This window comes from Primulina huaijiensis, chromosome 8, assembly GCF_012295235.1.
Source record: "Primulina huaijiensis isolate GDHJ02 chromosome 8, ASM1229523v2, whole genome shotgun sequence".
NCBI lineage: Eukaryota > Viridiplantae > Streptophyta > Magnoliopsida > Lamiales > Gesneriaceae > Primulina > Primulina huaijiensis.
In genome coordinates, this window is record NC_133313.1 from 1,502,122 (window position 1) to 1,516,337 (window position 14,216).

At 32.8% G+C, this 14,216-nt stretch overlaps 2 protein-coding genes across 2 annotated transcripts; one reads left to right on the top strand and one right to left on the bottom strand.

The window, feature by feature from the left end:
- LOC140982856 (alpha-soluble NSF attachment protein-like) lies at positions 1–4,610 on the bottom strand. The gene is made up of 9 exons (XM_073449620.1): positions 4,375–4,610; positions 3,869–3,918; positions 3,715–3,787; positions 3,203–3,282; positions 2,783–2,934; positions 1,803–1,962; positions 1,672–1,719; positions 1,370–1,450; positions 1–247 (listed from the first exon to the last, which is right to left on the bottom strand). The coding sequence occupies exons 1-9, from the start codon at positions 4,517–4,519 to the stop codon at positions 167–169; spliced, it is 870 nt and encodes a 289-aa protein (XP_073305721.1). The 5' UTR covers positions 4,520–4,610; the 3' UTR covers positions 1–166.
- A 6,806-nt stretch (positions 4,611–11,416) lies between these two features.
- LOC140982855 (peroxidase 4-like) lies at positions 11,417–13,589 on the top strand. The gene is made up of 4 exons (XM_073449619.1): positions 11,417–11,732; positions 12,184–12,375; positions 12,458–12,623; positions 12,957–13,589. The coding sequence occupies exons 1-4, from the start codon at positions 11,502–11,504 to the stop codon at positions 13,343–13,345; spliced, it is 978 nt and encodes a 325-aa protein (XP_073305720.1). The 5' UTR covers positions 11,417–11,501; the 3' UTR covers positions 13,346–13,589.
- Positions 13,590–14,216: the final 627 nt, after the last annotated feature.

Below are 14,216 nucleotides of genomic sequence, written 5' to 3' on the forward strand. Positions count from 1 at the left end.
TGAAGTCTCACAAACCACCATATATAGTGTCAAATCACACAAGTCTAGGAGACAATCAAGAGCGTTCTGCGCAATTAAGAAGTCATCAAGTCGTACAATACTCGAAGCAATTCAAGAGTAATGAAGGCATAATAATACACAGCAAATAAAACAATGTCGAAGCCCTTTAGGTAAGGTCATCTTCCTCTAGCTCTTTGGCCTTCAATGCTTCCTTCACTCGGAGGAGAAGCGTTGTTTTCCATGCATCCTGTTTGAACAAAGTATGTCAAAGCTGTAGTTTTAAGTAAATCTCCATTGGATGATAAAAGTTGAAATGTAATACAGATCCACAAATTTGAAAATGACTGGTTTACAAACAATGCAATAAGATATCAAGCCAAGTGGTAGACAAGTTTAAAGAGACAAAGTTATAGAGATTGACCAGTGACTTCACCATAAGCATACTACGTGAAACGGATTTTTGGTATGCATTTCAATGCTTGAGAATTCATACTTTAGGTTCTACAACAAAGTGATAAATGAAGGAAAGAACCTCACCGACCTGCACCTCCAACATTACAAATGATGCTTCAGCAGAGTAATATTTTTAATGATAATAACATTTATCATTTCCTCGTATTCCATAAAAAAAATTATGGTTCAGCACACATACCAAAGAATACAAACTTTTCGAACAAATGTTCTGGAGCTTTTTTTTTTCGAGAGCACAAGTTTCAATTCCTGAAATGTTTTCCTTTGCATGGCATTAAGTTGACATTGAATGCTTATTTCAAAATATAGGTTATCAAAAATACCAGATCAATATGCACATTTACATCCTGGATATTTTTACCAGAAATATCTTCTCAATTTCTTAAAGCGTGAAACTATCCCGAGCCCAAATCCACGAGCTCGAAATTTTTATGCAAGTGGTATCTAATTTTTTTTTCTTTCATACCCTTTTTGCCTACCTTCATCACAAAACACAGTGGCGTCTAAAGGCCAGACGACTATCAAATAAACCAAAGGTTAATTTCTTGTTCAACAAACAACTTACACAACCAAAGGTTAATTTCTTGTTTAACAAACAACTTACACATTCTTACTAAAATAATATCACATATTGACACATGAAACCTAATGAATAGTCCGTTAAAATTAAACATAATGTAAGGGATGATAAAAAAAAAATCTAATTCAATGTACACAACTGGCTCGAAGTTTAAAAAATGACTGATTTACAAACAATGCGTTAAAATATAAAGTCATGCCTCATGGAGAAATAATTTGAATCAGATTATCGACAAAGGTAGGCTTGTTGCAGAAGTTCAATTCACGATATAAGACTCCAAATCAAGTTTAAAAAATAACCAACAGACAATTCACTCACCAAACGGGTCATGCTGTCAAATTCCTTAATAGCACCAGTGAACTTCTCAGCATCTTCTTCATCAAGCGCAGCCGCTAAATCCTGTGATCACGTATAGCAATCATAAATACATGAACTTCTCATTAAAAAAACAGATATATGCTGAAAAACAAAGCATAAATTATATGCTAGTAGCAATAACAAAAACAGAAGAAACATAATGATTTCCAAAGTTTTTTAACACGAGAAAAATCCATTTAACAGAAGGATTGGATATAGCCATCAAGATATGGAGAAGAAGAGTATAAAATAAAATGACATACCGCCAGCAATCTGTACTCGCGTGTTCCAGAAAATGTTGGATCCAAATCCTAAAAATAAAGAAACAGATTAACATCATCAGCACATATTATATAACAGAGAGTTGGGTTTGTGTACCTTGAAATAAATATACCTGGTATCGCTCTAATGCATTGTTGATTGCAACAACATCACCCTTGCAGAGCTGGCAAATGCCAGCATTAAGAAGGTGCCCTTTAACTCCATACTTCAACAAATTATTATTCAATGATTGCCGTCCTATGTCTTCATAAATCTCAATAGCCTTTTGATATCTGAGAAAAATGTTACCAATTATCATTTTGTCTACTTCCACCTGAAGAAACTTTCAGACCGAAAGAGCATGATCAAATGGTGCCTGGGGTGGGGTGGGGTTCCTTTTCATCTTGCATGTCCAACAGTCGTCAATAATTTACGCAAAACAAGGTTCGTTAAATGGAGTGGAAAACAGCAGACACGCAACCACAAATGCACCGATTAAGGATGAAAATAGCAACATATTTTGTCCATCTCCATGTAATAATGAATATCGATAGAATACCAAACAGAGCTGTATTAAATTATGCCTCGATCGAAACAACTTGCATTGGTACCGGTAAGTGTTACAGAAAAGAAATATTAGCGATGTCATTATGATCAGAATATGGAGACGACAACGATGAGATTGAGAAATAGTAAAATGGGTCTGTTAAATAAGAAGATTGTCGATTGCGGAAATGCAAAATTTGGTTAACTCCTTATTTTGATAGAAGCCAAGGATGGATATCCATTAAAGTTACATTAATATTGTACACAAAGAGAATATAATTGACAATCTGAATCAGCAGGTACACACATTTATAGCTCAAGGATACTATGTAAATGCATGCATGCAAAGGATAATATTCAAAACTTTATGAAATCCATTCATGGAAAATCATATTCAATCAAAAAGGAAAATGCACAGAATTATCAAAGACCCAAAATGATGAATTTTTATGAAGCCCAAATAAGAAGATGAAAGGAGAACTGAAGCCAGTGGTTCTAATATATATGTATGAAAGAACTTCCGTTCGAGTAACATGAGACTATACATAGAGTGCAATCAAACTCAACTGTTCCAGTCGCGCAGAAAATTCCGCAGTTTTTTGCCTGCACTGATTTGCAGCTGTGGACACCTCTTCACTTTGGAAGAGATCAGCAGCTTTCTCATAATAAACAATAGCTTGTTCCAAGTTCTCTTCTTGCTCATACAACTCGGCTATTTCCTGGAGAAGTAAAGAAGTATCAATCCAAGTTTTTCGATCACTTTGATCTTAGTTTGACCAGATTTGATAAATGTGATATTGTGGCGGTTGATATTTCATAATAGTCAATGCGATTGTTGACATATGTTGCGCGAAGCAGAAAAATCATTTTCTAACGATAAAGAACAGAACTTGATGATGGAAGAGGAATTTATGTCCATTATCACAAAAAAATGTAATAAAAGAAACAACTTTGGATACCACTAGATTGCTGGTGCAGTATGTTTACCTTGTAATATCTGGCCGACATGTTAAGCCTCCCAATATCCAGAAATAAATTAACAGATTGCTGCAGGCATGATATCGACTCTAAAAAGTGTCCGAGATGAATTAGTGACAGAATATAAATGACTCTTATGACATCGAGAGAAATTAATGAGAAAAAAGAAGCAGGGTCAACAACAGAGCAATTTATGAACATAAATGACCAGGTTCACAATTGAAAGTCAATTATTCTCCATTAACAAATGTATAACAGGTCCTTCGTATCGAAAATAAAATGGCACCAAGAAGTGGAGGAAGACAAACAAGAAAGAAACTAACAAGTAAAGGTGCATATCTGCAGCAACGGCTTTAGGTTTGTTTCTTTACACCAAAACCTAAATTTATCATAACAAGTATCCACACTTTCAAAACTTCAGAAAAGACATTTCTATGCCAATATATAAATAACTACAAAGCACAAAACAAATTCACATGTCGACGACTAATCTGCCAACATCAAAGGAAAAAGCAGCAAACCTTTTATATTAGTCTTTTTGTAGCAATGAGCGGCATCAGCATATGCATTAGCAGCTTCATGCTTGCTGTCCAACTACAAGCATAACAAACACAAGTATGAAATTTTAACTTTGAAGTAGTCAAAGCGGGCCTTCCAGCCACACACAAAGCTTACCTTCAAGTAGCAATGAGCCAACTTTACATACACTGCACCAGCCTGATCCCCTGATTAAAAAAACATGTTCCAACATTAGCAACACGGACCACCCAAAACTAAAGGTAATGGAAATATTTTGAAGAGAATCCGGCACTCGTACATTTCTTATCTTCACAAGAAGAGTTCTCCTAAATATATTCAATACCAGAAGTTAATAAATTCAACTCCACCTAATGATGCTCATTACCCAAAAAAAACTAAATGAAACAATCGGGTATTCATCCGTCATCAATTTAGAAATCAACTATAATAAAAACAGGCAAAACAGGAAAATCCTAAAAGTTAGAAGCAAATCCAGTTCATAACCAAGAGACGGTCAATATTTTATCAACATTCGCGATATCACAATCAATTAAGAGCAGATATAGGACAAAATAAGATCGGGCCCGATGAAACGAGCACAATCGGTCGATCGGTTAATACAGCAAAAATGAATTTGCATCATAAATTTCTAAAATTTTTACATGATTTCCCGAGCTTGTAGGCATTAGCGGCTTTATCGAATAAATCCGCGGCGTCTTCGTGTTTCGAGCTGAAAATGCCCCAGCCGCCGAGCTTCTTCTCGGCTTTCTTCTCAAATTCCTCGGCTCTAGCAATTTGATCCCCCATAGTCTTCACCCTTTTGTGTTCCTCACGCAAACGATGCTTTAGGTTTTGAATGAAAATTGGGGTGGAAATGAAAGAAAATTGGGCTGCCCATAGCTAATCAAGTTCATTTGATTGTATTTTCTTTTTAAAAAAATATAAAAATAAATTTGGGATAATTATATTTTTAGTATCTAGGACTTTGATCTTTGATATTATTTATTTGTACTTAAAAAATAATGTACATATAAATTTTAGAAATGTCTAGTGTCGATATAGAATTATCGTCAAAACTAAAAAAAAAAATTGTTGTATTAACCTCTTGAATAGAGAGTGAGAAGTCAAGATCAACCATATTTATAGAGAACAAAACATGACATCTGATTATTTGGCTTCGGAAGCACTAAAATACCAACGAAGATACACAACTATTCGAACCCCTCCAGCAGACTTGTGTGAGACAGTCTCACATGTCGTATTTTGTGAGAAAGATATCTTATTTGGCTCATCTATGAAAAAATATTACTTTTTATGCTAAGAGTATTACTTTTTATTGTGAATATCAGTAGGGTTACCTGTTTCATAGATAAAGATTCGTGAGAACGTCTCACTCTCTAGATGAAATCATTGAAAAAAACAAGATGATAATAAACTATTTGAGAAGAATCATAATATGATAAATGTTCAATGACTGGTGACCCCTCACTTGTAACAAAAAATAAATAAAAATTTTGTAAATACATTTTAAATACTTTCGTAATTTGTCTTTCATATTACATATAATTTTACTTTCTTCTAGTAAAACCGCACAAAATTTTATTTGTAACGACATATGAACATGAGATATTGCACTTATATATACCAATGGGTAAAGCTTGTTGGGATTTTTTAAATCATAATTCCTATCAATTAATAATATTGAGATTGTTTAATTAATTTTAGACTAACCTAATAAAATAAAGATTGAAAAAAGAATTATAAATTGTGATTTTTTTTTTTACTCGGAAAAAAAGGCATGCAAAATTTGAAAACTATTTCTGTTATTCAAGAATTTGTAGGTACAAGTAATTATTTATTCATTCATATGTCAAGAAGATTATTAATTTTCAGTAGCCAGTTTCCTGATAGGCAAACATATGTATCAAAATATATGAAACTTAAATATTAATTAATGTCCAGATTGCCTAGCAACATGCACAGTTTGAGTGGACGGAGAAAACTAGCTAAATATCGAACCACTGGATCACTGGAATCTGGAAAAATTGTTGATCGATAACCCATATATAAAGAAAAGAAAAAGGCACGAGGCCACCTTGATATTGAACCGAGTAAAGAGGAGATGGATAACTTGTTGAACATCCTCCTAGCTACAATCTTTTGATAGCCACTATCATGGTGCGATTATCGGACTCGTGATGTGATACTTCTTGTCCTACATAGTAAAAATTAAATATTTAAAATGAGTTTAGAATGGGCTACAATAGACTTCTATAGCAACATGAGATAATCATTTTCGTAAAATGAGGACGAATAAGAAGTAGTTGCTATAAATGCTCATTGTACAGTCACGCAGGCGCGGGCCTGGGCTCGGGGTGTGACAGAATGGTATCAGAGACGGTCACAGCAAGGAACACCGAGAAATAAGTGCTATGCGGGGCAAAGTGTTACATGCATGGGGCCACATCTTGAACTTGCGGGGGCAAAGTGCTACATTACGGGAGCCACCTCTTGAACATGTAGGAGTTACCTCTATATTCTCGGCGCCGGTGGATTGAGAGGCCAGACCGCGACCAAGACATAACGTTCTGAAATAGGGGCTCATTGTGATACTTCTTGTCCTACATGATATAAATTAAAGATTTAAAATGAATTTATAATGGGCTACAATAGACTTCTATAACAGCTTGGGTTAATCATTTTCGTAAAATGAGTAAGAATACGAAGTAGCTGCTATAGAGGCCCATTATGCACTCACGCAGGCACGGGCCCGGGCTCGGGACGTGGCACGTGAACTCAATTTGGTAGGCATATTTGATCCTCTTCGGAAGCAGTGATGGATTAAAATCAACCTTCTGCACTAACGATAAGAAAAATTATACGTAAAATCCTCAACAAATGACGTAGACGTGACTAAATTTTTAAAACATATGATTGTAAAAGAGATTTAATTTAATATAAAAGGGGTTTCATGCTATAACCACTCGAAATTAATTGTGTTATAAGGCCATCTCCAACCCAAAATTCTATTTTAAAGCAACTCTATTTTAAAATAGTGCATTTTATGCACCAAATACTATATTCATCTCCAACCCATATACTTCAAATCTTATTCTAAAAAAGAATATTTCGATAATATTTTTTTATTGAATTTATTTATTTATTTTCTTATTAGTTATTAAATGTGTATTTTTTAAAATCTATTTATAAATTTTTCCCGTTGTTTAATTATAAAATTATTTTAAAATCTATTCATAAATATTTATAATTAAATATTTCACTTTTTATGATTAAAATTAAATATTTAATTATTAAAATAATATAATAAATATTATACTGTTATTTAAATATATCTAATTATTAAAATAATATAATAGTATCATATTATTATATAAATAATATTTATAATTTTTAATATAAATATTTATAATTAAAAAAACAGAAAAAAATAAAGCTCCCTCTGCGCCAGCTGCATTTCCCTCTGCGCTGTGCCAAATTTGGCGCAGAGGGAAATGGAGCTGCGCTATTTTAAAAAATAGCCCAGGGGTTGGAGATGATAAGAAAGACATACTTGATGATGATAGATTTTTTGGTGGCTCAACAATCGTGAATTCCATTTCTTTTGGTTTGATAGATCCACTCATTCACACATTTTAATCGTGTGATAAAACAATGATGATCATAAATTTTAATTTGAAATCTGAAAGATTTTTTTTTTCTTACATAAATTATTTTATTAAAAAATGGTTTAATGTTCTTGTAAATAATAATAATAATAGATTTAATAAAAAAATAATCCAAATTCCAAACTAATTTTTTGGTTTGATTTACAATTTGATCTAATTTCTACTCATCCTTAGTAAATAGCTCTACCATAATCCGGTACTCATATTTAATATAACACAAAAACTCCTGTGAGACGGTTTCACAGGTCAATTTTGTGAAACGGCTATTCTATATGGGTTACCCACGAAAAAATATTACTTTTTATGTTAAATATATTAATTTTTATTGTAAATATGAACATAATTGATTCGTCTCACGAATAAAGATCCGTGAGACCCTGTCATGAAAGTCTTACTCTTAATATAAATAGTAAATAGCTCTACCATAATCCGGTACCCATATTTAATAATATTTATATTAATTTCTAGCATAATCTCATCACCTCTAAAACAACAAAACAAATAAATCATTAAAGAAAAAAGTAAAAATAAAATAAGTTTTATTAAAAATTTAAAACAATTTAATCAAATTAAATAAAAATAAGAAATTACTTAAAAGAATATTTGATTCACATGCAAATCTACTATACATTAACAATATTTAATATGCTAAAACACATTATATTGTACTAGTTTCTCTGATATACATAGTCTTCATTGCAATTTTAACTAGTAATTCGAGAATATAGAGTTTGTCTCCAAATTGTAACGATTTTGACCATGAATTGTTTATATTTTTTGGAACAAAATATTTCTTCGAATTTAAAAAATTAAGGCATGGATCAAATATAATCTATGCAAGTAATTTAGATTTATAAAACTAAAATTGTTACGTTTAAAATTCGAGAGTAGATTTATTGTTTCGATTCTGATTTAATTTGACTGCTAGAACCAAACTGTAATCAGATTGTATATATTTAATATGAAATTAAAGCTAGTTTACCAAATCAGAAGAAAATTATGCCCCTTTTTTAGAAGCTTTTGAAAAGTCACTGGTTTGAAATGGTACCAGCTTTGTGAAAGGGTTCACATACGCATGTAATATTATAATATATGCACAATAAATTAATTTAATATAAAGTTGAAGTATTTTTTAAAATTTTATAAATGACTGATGCTATTAATAATTAGGAAAAATAAATTTTTTGGTTCGGTAACTTGTTAAATTTTAAGTTTTGGTTAATTAAGTTTTCAAATTTTGATTTTGGTACATTAATTTTTTATTTCAGTTGTATATTTTTTTTCTAACTGCTGATGCGACACGGGAAAATACTTGATTATAATTTAGAATTCTCATGTGGTATAAACACTCGAACCAATTCCAACACGCACAAATAATATTATATACATACGTGTAATGTGTGCATGAGTCATGAAGAAATAAAAGCTTCTAATCTGAATGGAACTATATATATATATATTTAATTTAATTAAAAAAATTGTTAAGTATGACCTGTTCGAAGTTCTTTCCCCAGAACTCTTTTGACTTCAACCAACGTTTTTCGTAAAGTTTCAAATAAATTTTGATTGTACTCATACAACTGTCCCGACTAAATTACATCAATTTAAGATCTAAAAAAAAAAGTTTTACATTTACTAAAATTCTCAAATATGAGGTTAAAAACTTAATTGTTTTCCTTTATCCGATAATTTACTCTTACACAGCCTGGACAAGTACTTTCAAATTTTTTAGTTATAGAACGCGTCTTTATCTTGCTGAACATGTTTTGATGTACTGTCTTATACATAATCTTCTTGGCCACGTTGTCAATGTTAGCTTTCTTCTTGTCCTCTGTCGTCGACGTCATTCTTGGCTTTTCAAGAATCTAAGGAGCTCGGTTTAATTTGAAATGGTAGCAGCAGACAGAGTAGTCTTAACACATGCATGTGATCAACATGCGCAGACATCCATCGAGATATCCTATAAGGAACTAAAAAACCAACTAGACAACTTAACAGTCATCAATTATTTGCTATCACTTAAACTCAAGATAATTTTAACTCTTAACATGTTCATTTTTATATCACTACAACAAACATGACTTGTCGCAGCGCGCAAATAGGCTTTCCGCAGCGTGCATTGCACGATGCACAGTTAAAAAGTGTTGAAAGTCATAGGTATTGATAGCAGACAATGCTTACTACGAATAACGGTATTGACAGCGTACACCGCACGTCGTGTATAGAAGAATTGACAGCGCGCCCCGCACATCGTGGATACGAGAATCGACAGCACGCGCCGCACGCTGCGAATAATGGTATCTACAGCTCGCATTACACGTCATGGATACAAGCATCGACGGCGTGCACCGCACGTCGCGGATACAAAAATCGACAGCGCGCACCGCACGTCGTGGATAAGAACATCAACGGCGTATGTTTGCACGTCATTAAAAGAAAATTTGTACAAAAAAATTCAATTTCATTCACAGAAACGAGAAATCAAGTTTTTATAATAAATTTAGTTCAAATTTAAGTATAATCCACACAAAAAAATTAATAAAAGTCATTCTGTTTAATCATATATATCAAAACAGAAAGTCTCAATATACAAAATCTGTCACAAAATAGCTAGAACATAACAATGATTAAATTTTCAATCTACAAAAATCTATATAATCTATATCAGTCACAACATGCATCACTCTTAATAATGCAATATACATAGGAAAATCTCACCTCTGATTTTATTCATTTGACCTATATTACCTAATCATTATAAAAAGTTAAAGAGACTTAGTGTGTAGAACTTTTACGTGGTCATCTTTCAAAAGTTGATTTGCCATGCAAAGAAGTCCAAAAGTACGGTGATTAAAAAGAAAAAGAAAAAGAAAAACGTTCGGTAACCTACCTCTCCAATAACTGAAGAATTATTTTTACATGTATAATTCAAATTTATTTTCCGACAAATACTCTCAAAAAATTCTGAATTGGTTTTATAAATTGATCCACACATACTTTTGGTTCTCGGATTTATGATCAATCATAAGTTAATCTTACTTATAATCTGATTTTCGTCAAAGTGTTGATGCTGAATCGAATATTACTGACATGATAAATGAATGTATGTGCAATACAATTCGCCGTGCGCTTCACAAGGAAAATCTTCGAGATTTTGTGAAATGTCATTTTGCATCTATTAATCTCAATCCAACAGTAGATGAAATCTAGATAGAATGATATTTTATTTTAGAAAATATGGTTGTTAACTACTTTTCCTTCCCTGGAAAAATTAATTTAGCGTCTCTTGATCTCATCACAATTTATTAATTTCTTTTTTCAAATATATTTTAAGGTTTGGTATTCTCTACTATATTAATCAGATGGTTGTGATCCATGTGGTTAAATACTTATAAAATTTCCGCAGCTTATACCATAGAAAGAACTCATTTAAAGAATAGGGAAAACAGTGAATTAATCATCTAAATTCTAAGTTGTCCCATTTTCTATTTCTGTCTGCTAACTTATCAATGTTGGATTTTAATCGCGTAACTTTGTTTTTTTTTTTTTTTTTACTAATTAGTCATATTTCGCTAGAATACTGTTCATATGAGGTTAGACATATCAACGATTTTCTGATATCATGTTAGTATTTTCAGTATCACGTCAGTATTTTATGACGTCATGTCAGTGTTTGGGGGAAATAGGAATCAAAAACTAACAAAAGCTAAAACTTAATTTTGAGAAGTTATAGGACATGACAACTTATATGACGAATTCGAAAATTTTCCAATGTTCACTAATGTTTACTTTATTCTTCTATTTCCTTCGCAAATGTCTTTGCGCGTTGATGACTTTCACTTTATCTCATGTGAAATAGAACTATACAAATAAAGCAATAAATACCTGGAAGAAAAATTCAGAACGACACTTACAAAATCGTCTTTGGGAGAGAAAAATTTGGCCTATATCAATTTAAAAATGAAAGAGTATTCAAAGTTCAACCCACGACTAACCGTCTATAAATTCTTGAGCTTTCATCACCAGTATCTGCACCACAAACTTCCTTTCTTGTTTCAGCACCAAATTATATATAGCTAGTATATACCGAAAATATATTTCCAATGGCTTTAACTTCGATATTTTTCAAGAATCATGGCATTAATTTGGCTCTAGTTTTGTTGATTCTGTTGAATATAGGAAACTCTTCAGCTCAACTTTCCGCAGAGTTTTACTCAAAATCTTGTCCACAGCTTTTCACTACTGTGAAATCTGTGGTACATAAGGCAATTCAAAGAGAAGCTCGAATGGGGGCTTCTCTTCTGCGCTTATTCTTCCACGATTGCTTCGTTAATGTAAAGTTCCCCACCACTTTATCATTACTTTTTACCGCAAAAGCTATCAATATATATCATTCTAAATTTCTTACCCGTGCTTTATATACATAGGTAGAAAATGATTTGTCTGGTCCTTTGACTTGTCCGTTATTGGGTTTTGGTCCAACTTACTAGACGATGATTTTGAGAACGAAGCCCATGTACTTTTAAATGAAAATTTAAATATAAATTTGTTGCCTAAACTAACAAAATCTTTTCATGTTTCTTGCCTCAATTAAATCTTTTTTATAATATGATTTCTAGAATGAAAAAATAGTCTTTTAGAACTAGGTGAAAAAGTGTTATTACAATATGCTTTTGACCTTCTTTCAGTCCATTGTTGAATATCCCACGTTGTGCAACACTCAATACAATCACTAAACTAACGTAGACTTAGAACACTTAACTCACACGGTATATATTTTGTCAGGGATGTGATGCGTCAGTCCTCCTCGACGACACATCGTCTTTCACAGGCGAGAAAAGGGCAGTTCCGAACCTGAATTCGGCCCGTGGATTCGATGTTGTGGACAAGATTAAGTCTGCACTGGAGAAAGTGTGCCCCGGTGTCGTCTCCTGTGCCGATGCCTTAGCCATTGCTGCACGTGACTCCGTTGTCATAGTGAGTATTATCATTGGCTTTTGCAATTCCATGCATGTTTTGAATGCGTGATCTATTTCAAATTAATTAATTTGTATTGCAGTTAGGAGGGCCTAATTGGCGGGTAAAACTAGGCAGAAGAGATGCAAGAACAGCAAGCCAAGCAGCTGCAAATAACAGCATTCCCCCTCCAACTTCGAATCTCAATTCCCTTATTTCAAGATTCAATGCTCTTGGCCTTTCTACCAAGGACATGGTTGCCCTATCAGGTTTGGTTTGTTGTTTTTTTCGACTAAAAAAATGCATGCAGAAGCTCATGTTCCTCCCCAAAAATTTGAGCTCTTAGAATGTCGCGTAATCAATAGTTTTATATTTAGTACACCCCGAACATGTATGCCGGAGCGAGGCCGAAGAACATATATCGGAAATTAATATTTGAGACATACGATATTATTATATTGAATGTTTGTAGTAAAAAATTATTTGATGAATACGTGAGATGAAGTCTTTTATTGTTAACCCAAATTTTCGTGGTAAGAATTTAATGTATGGAATAGTCTAATAGGCAACGGCCCGCCGGGGACCAATTAATTTTTGTGCAGGTTCTCACACAATTGGACAAGCAAGATGCACAAGTTTTCGAGCTCGAATATACAACGAAACCAACTTGGATAGGTCCCTAGCAAAAACAAGACAAGGGAACTGCCCCAGACAAAATGGTGTGGGAGACAACAATTTGGCACCATTGGATCAGACTCCGACAACCTTCGACAACAACTATTTCAACAGCCTTTTGAACCGTCGTGGCCTCCTCCACTCCGACCAACAGTTGTTTAACGGAGGGTCGACTGATTCGATTGTAAGAACGTACAGTAAGAACATGGCCGTCTTCAAGTCCGATTTTGTGGTTGCGATGATCAAGATGGGTGACATTAGGCCCTTGACTGGATCCAGTGGTGAAATAAGGAAGAATTGCAGAAGGCTCAATTAGACTGATTCACCATAGGGTTTTAAAATCTTGTGGTTTTTATAAAGTTGCATCTTTTGATTTCGAATCATACTAGGTGTTTTCCAAGTCTTTTTTCTCTTTTTTTTTTTGGTTTGGTTGCTTGATTTGTGTGGTTCGAGTTTGTGACAACACTAATTCGGTCTACATTTGAATTTTATGTACTTGTACTTCACCGTGTGCTCGCGCAGGTGCTAAACAATGGTAATTTTGGACAATAAAATAAGGTTTCTAACTTTTGTGCGGAAAATAATTTTTTTGGTCAACTAACTTTGCAAAATTTGATTTTTGTACACTAATTTTGAATTTTTTCGGTTTTAAATCTTATTTCGTTTGAGTGCTACGTGGCATCGGAAAATTTGAAAAATATGCAAATTAGCGTAGACGTACAGTAAATTGACCTACATTAATATGACAAAATGGATGCAAATTACAAGAAAAAATTTGTAATTTTCTCATGCACAATTTCAGTCTGTTTAAAATAGCTCTAGCATAGAACTTAAATATTTGGTCAATTGTTTGTGAAGTTACAGTATGTTATAAGTGTTAAGTCAACAAATTTGAATATAGGTGATATCTTACATGAATTATGAGAATTATTGGTTTATTCTACGGAGTTCCAATTGATAATTGTAAAAGAAATCGTAACATATTTTTCTTACATTTATATATTATACCTGAAGATCAAAACATCTCTTGAAGTTAATATGTTTTATATGCATAATCCGAAACAAATTTTATTCACCAACTTATATGTTTTTTTTTATTTTTGGTCTTGTTATCGACTACAAGAAAGATTCAAAAACATGAGATATGGGGACTAATCAAAAGTAAATAATATATTTAGTTGAAAATA

Excerpts from the sequence above, each read along its gene's own strand:
- LOC140982856 (XM_073449620.1), bottom strand. The coding sequence starts at position 4,519 with ATGGGGGATCAAATTGCTAGAGCCGAGGAATTTGAGAAGAAAGCCGAG. Across the intron at positions 3,788-3,868 it reads TGGCTCATTGCTACTTGAAG|TTGGACAGCAAGCATGAAGC; the intron begins GTAAGCTTTGTG and ends TTATGCTTGTAG. Across the intron at positions 1,963-2,782 it reads TTTTCTGCGCGACTGGAACA|ATATCAAAAGGCTATTGAGA; the intron begins GTTGAGTTTGAT and ends CATTTTTCTCAG.
- LOC140982855 (XM_073449619.1), top strand. The coding sequence starts at position 11,502 with ATGGCTTTAACTTCGATATTTTTCAAGAATCATGGCATTAATTTGGCT. Across the intron at positions 11,733-12,183 it reads TCCACGATTGCTTCGTTAAT|GGATGTGATGCGTCAGTCCT; the intron begins GTAAAGTTCCCC and ends ATATTTTGTCAG. Across the intron at positions 12,376-12,457 it reads CACGTGACTCCGTTGTCATA|TTAGGAGGGCCTAATTGGCG; the intron begins GTGAGTATTATC and ends TTTGTATTGCAG.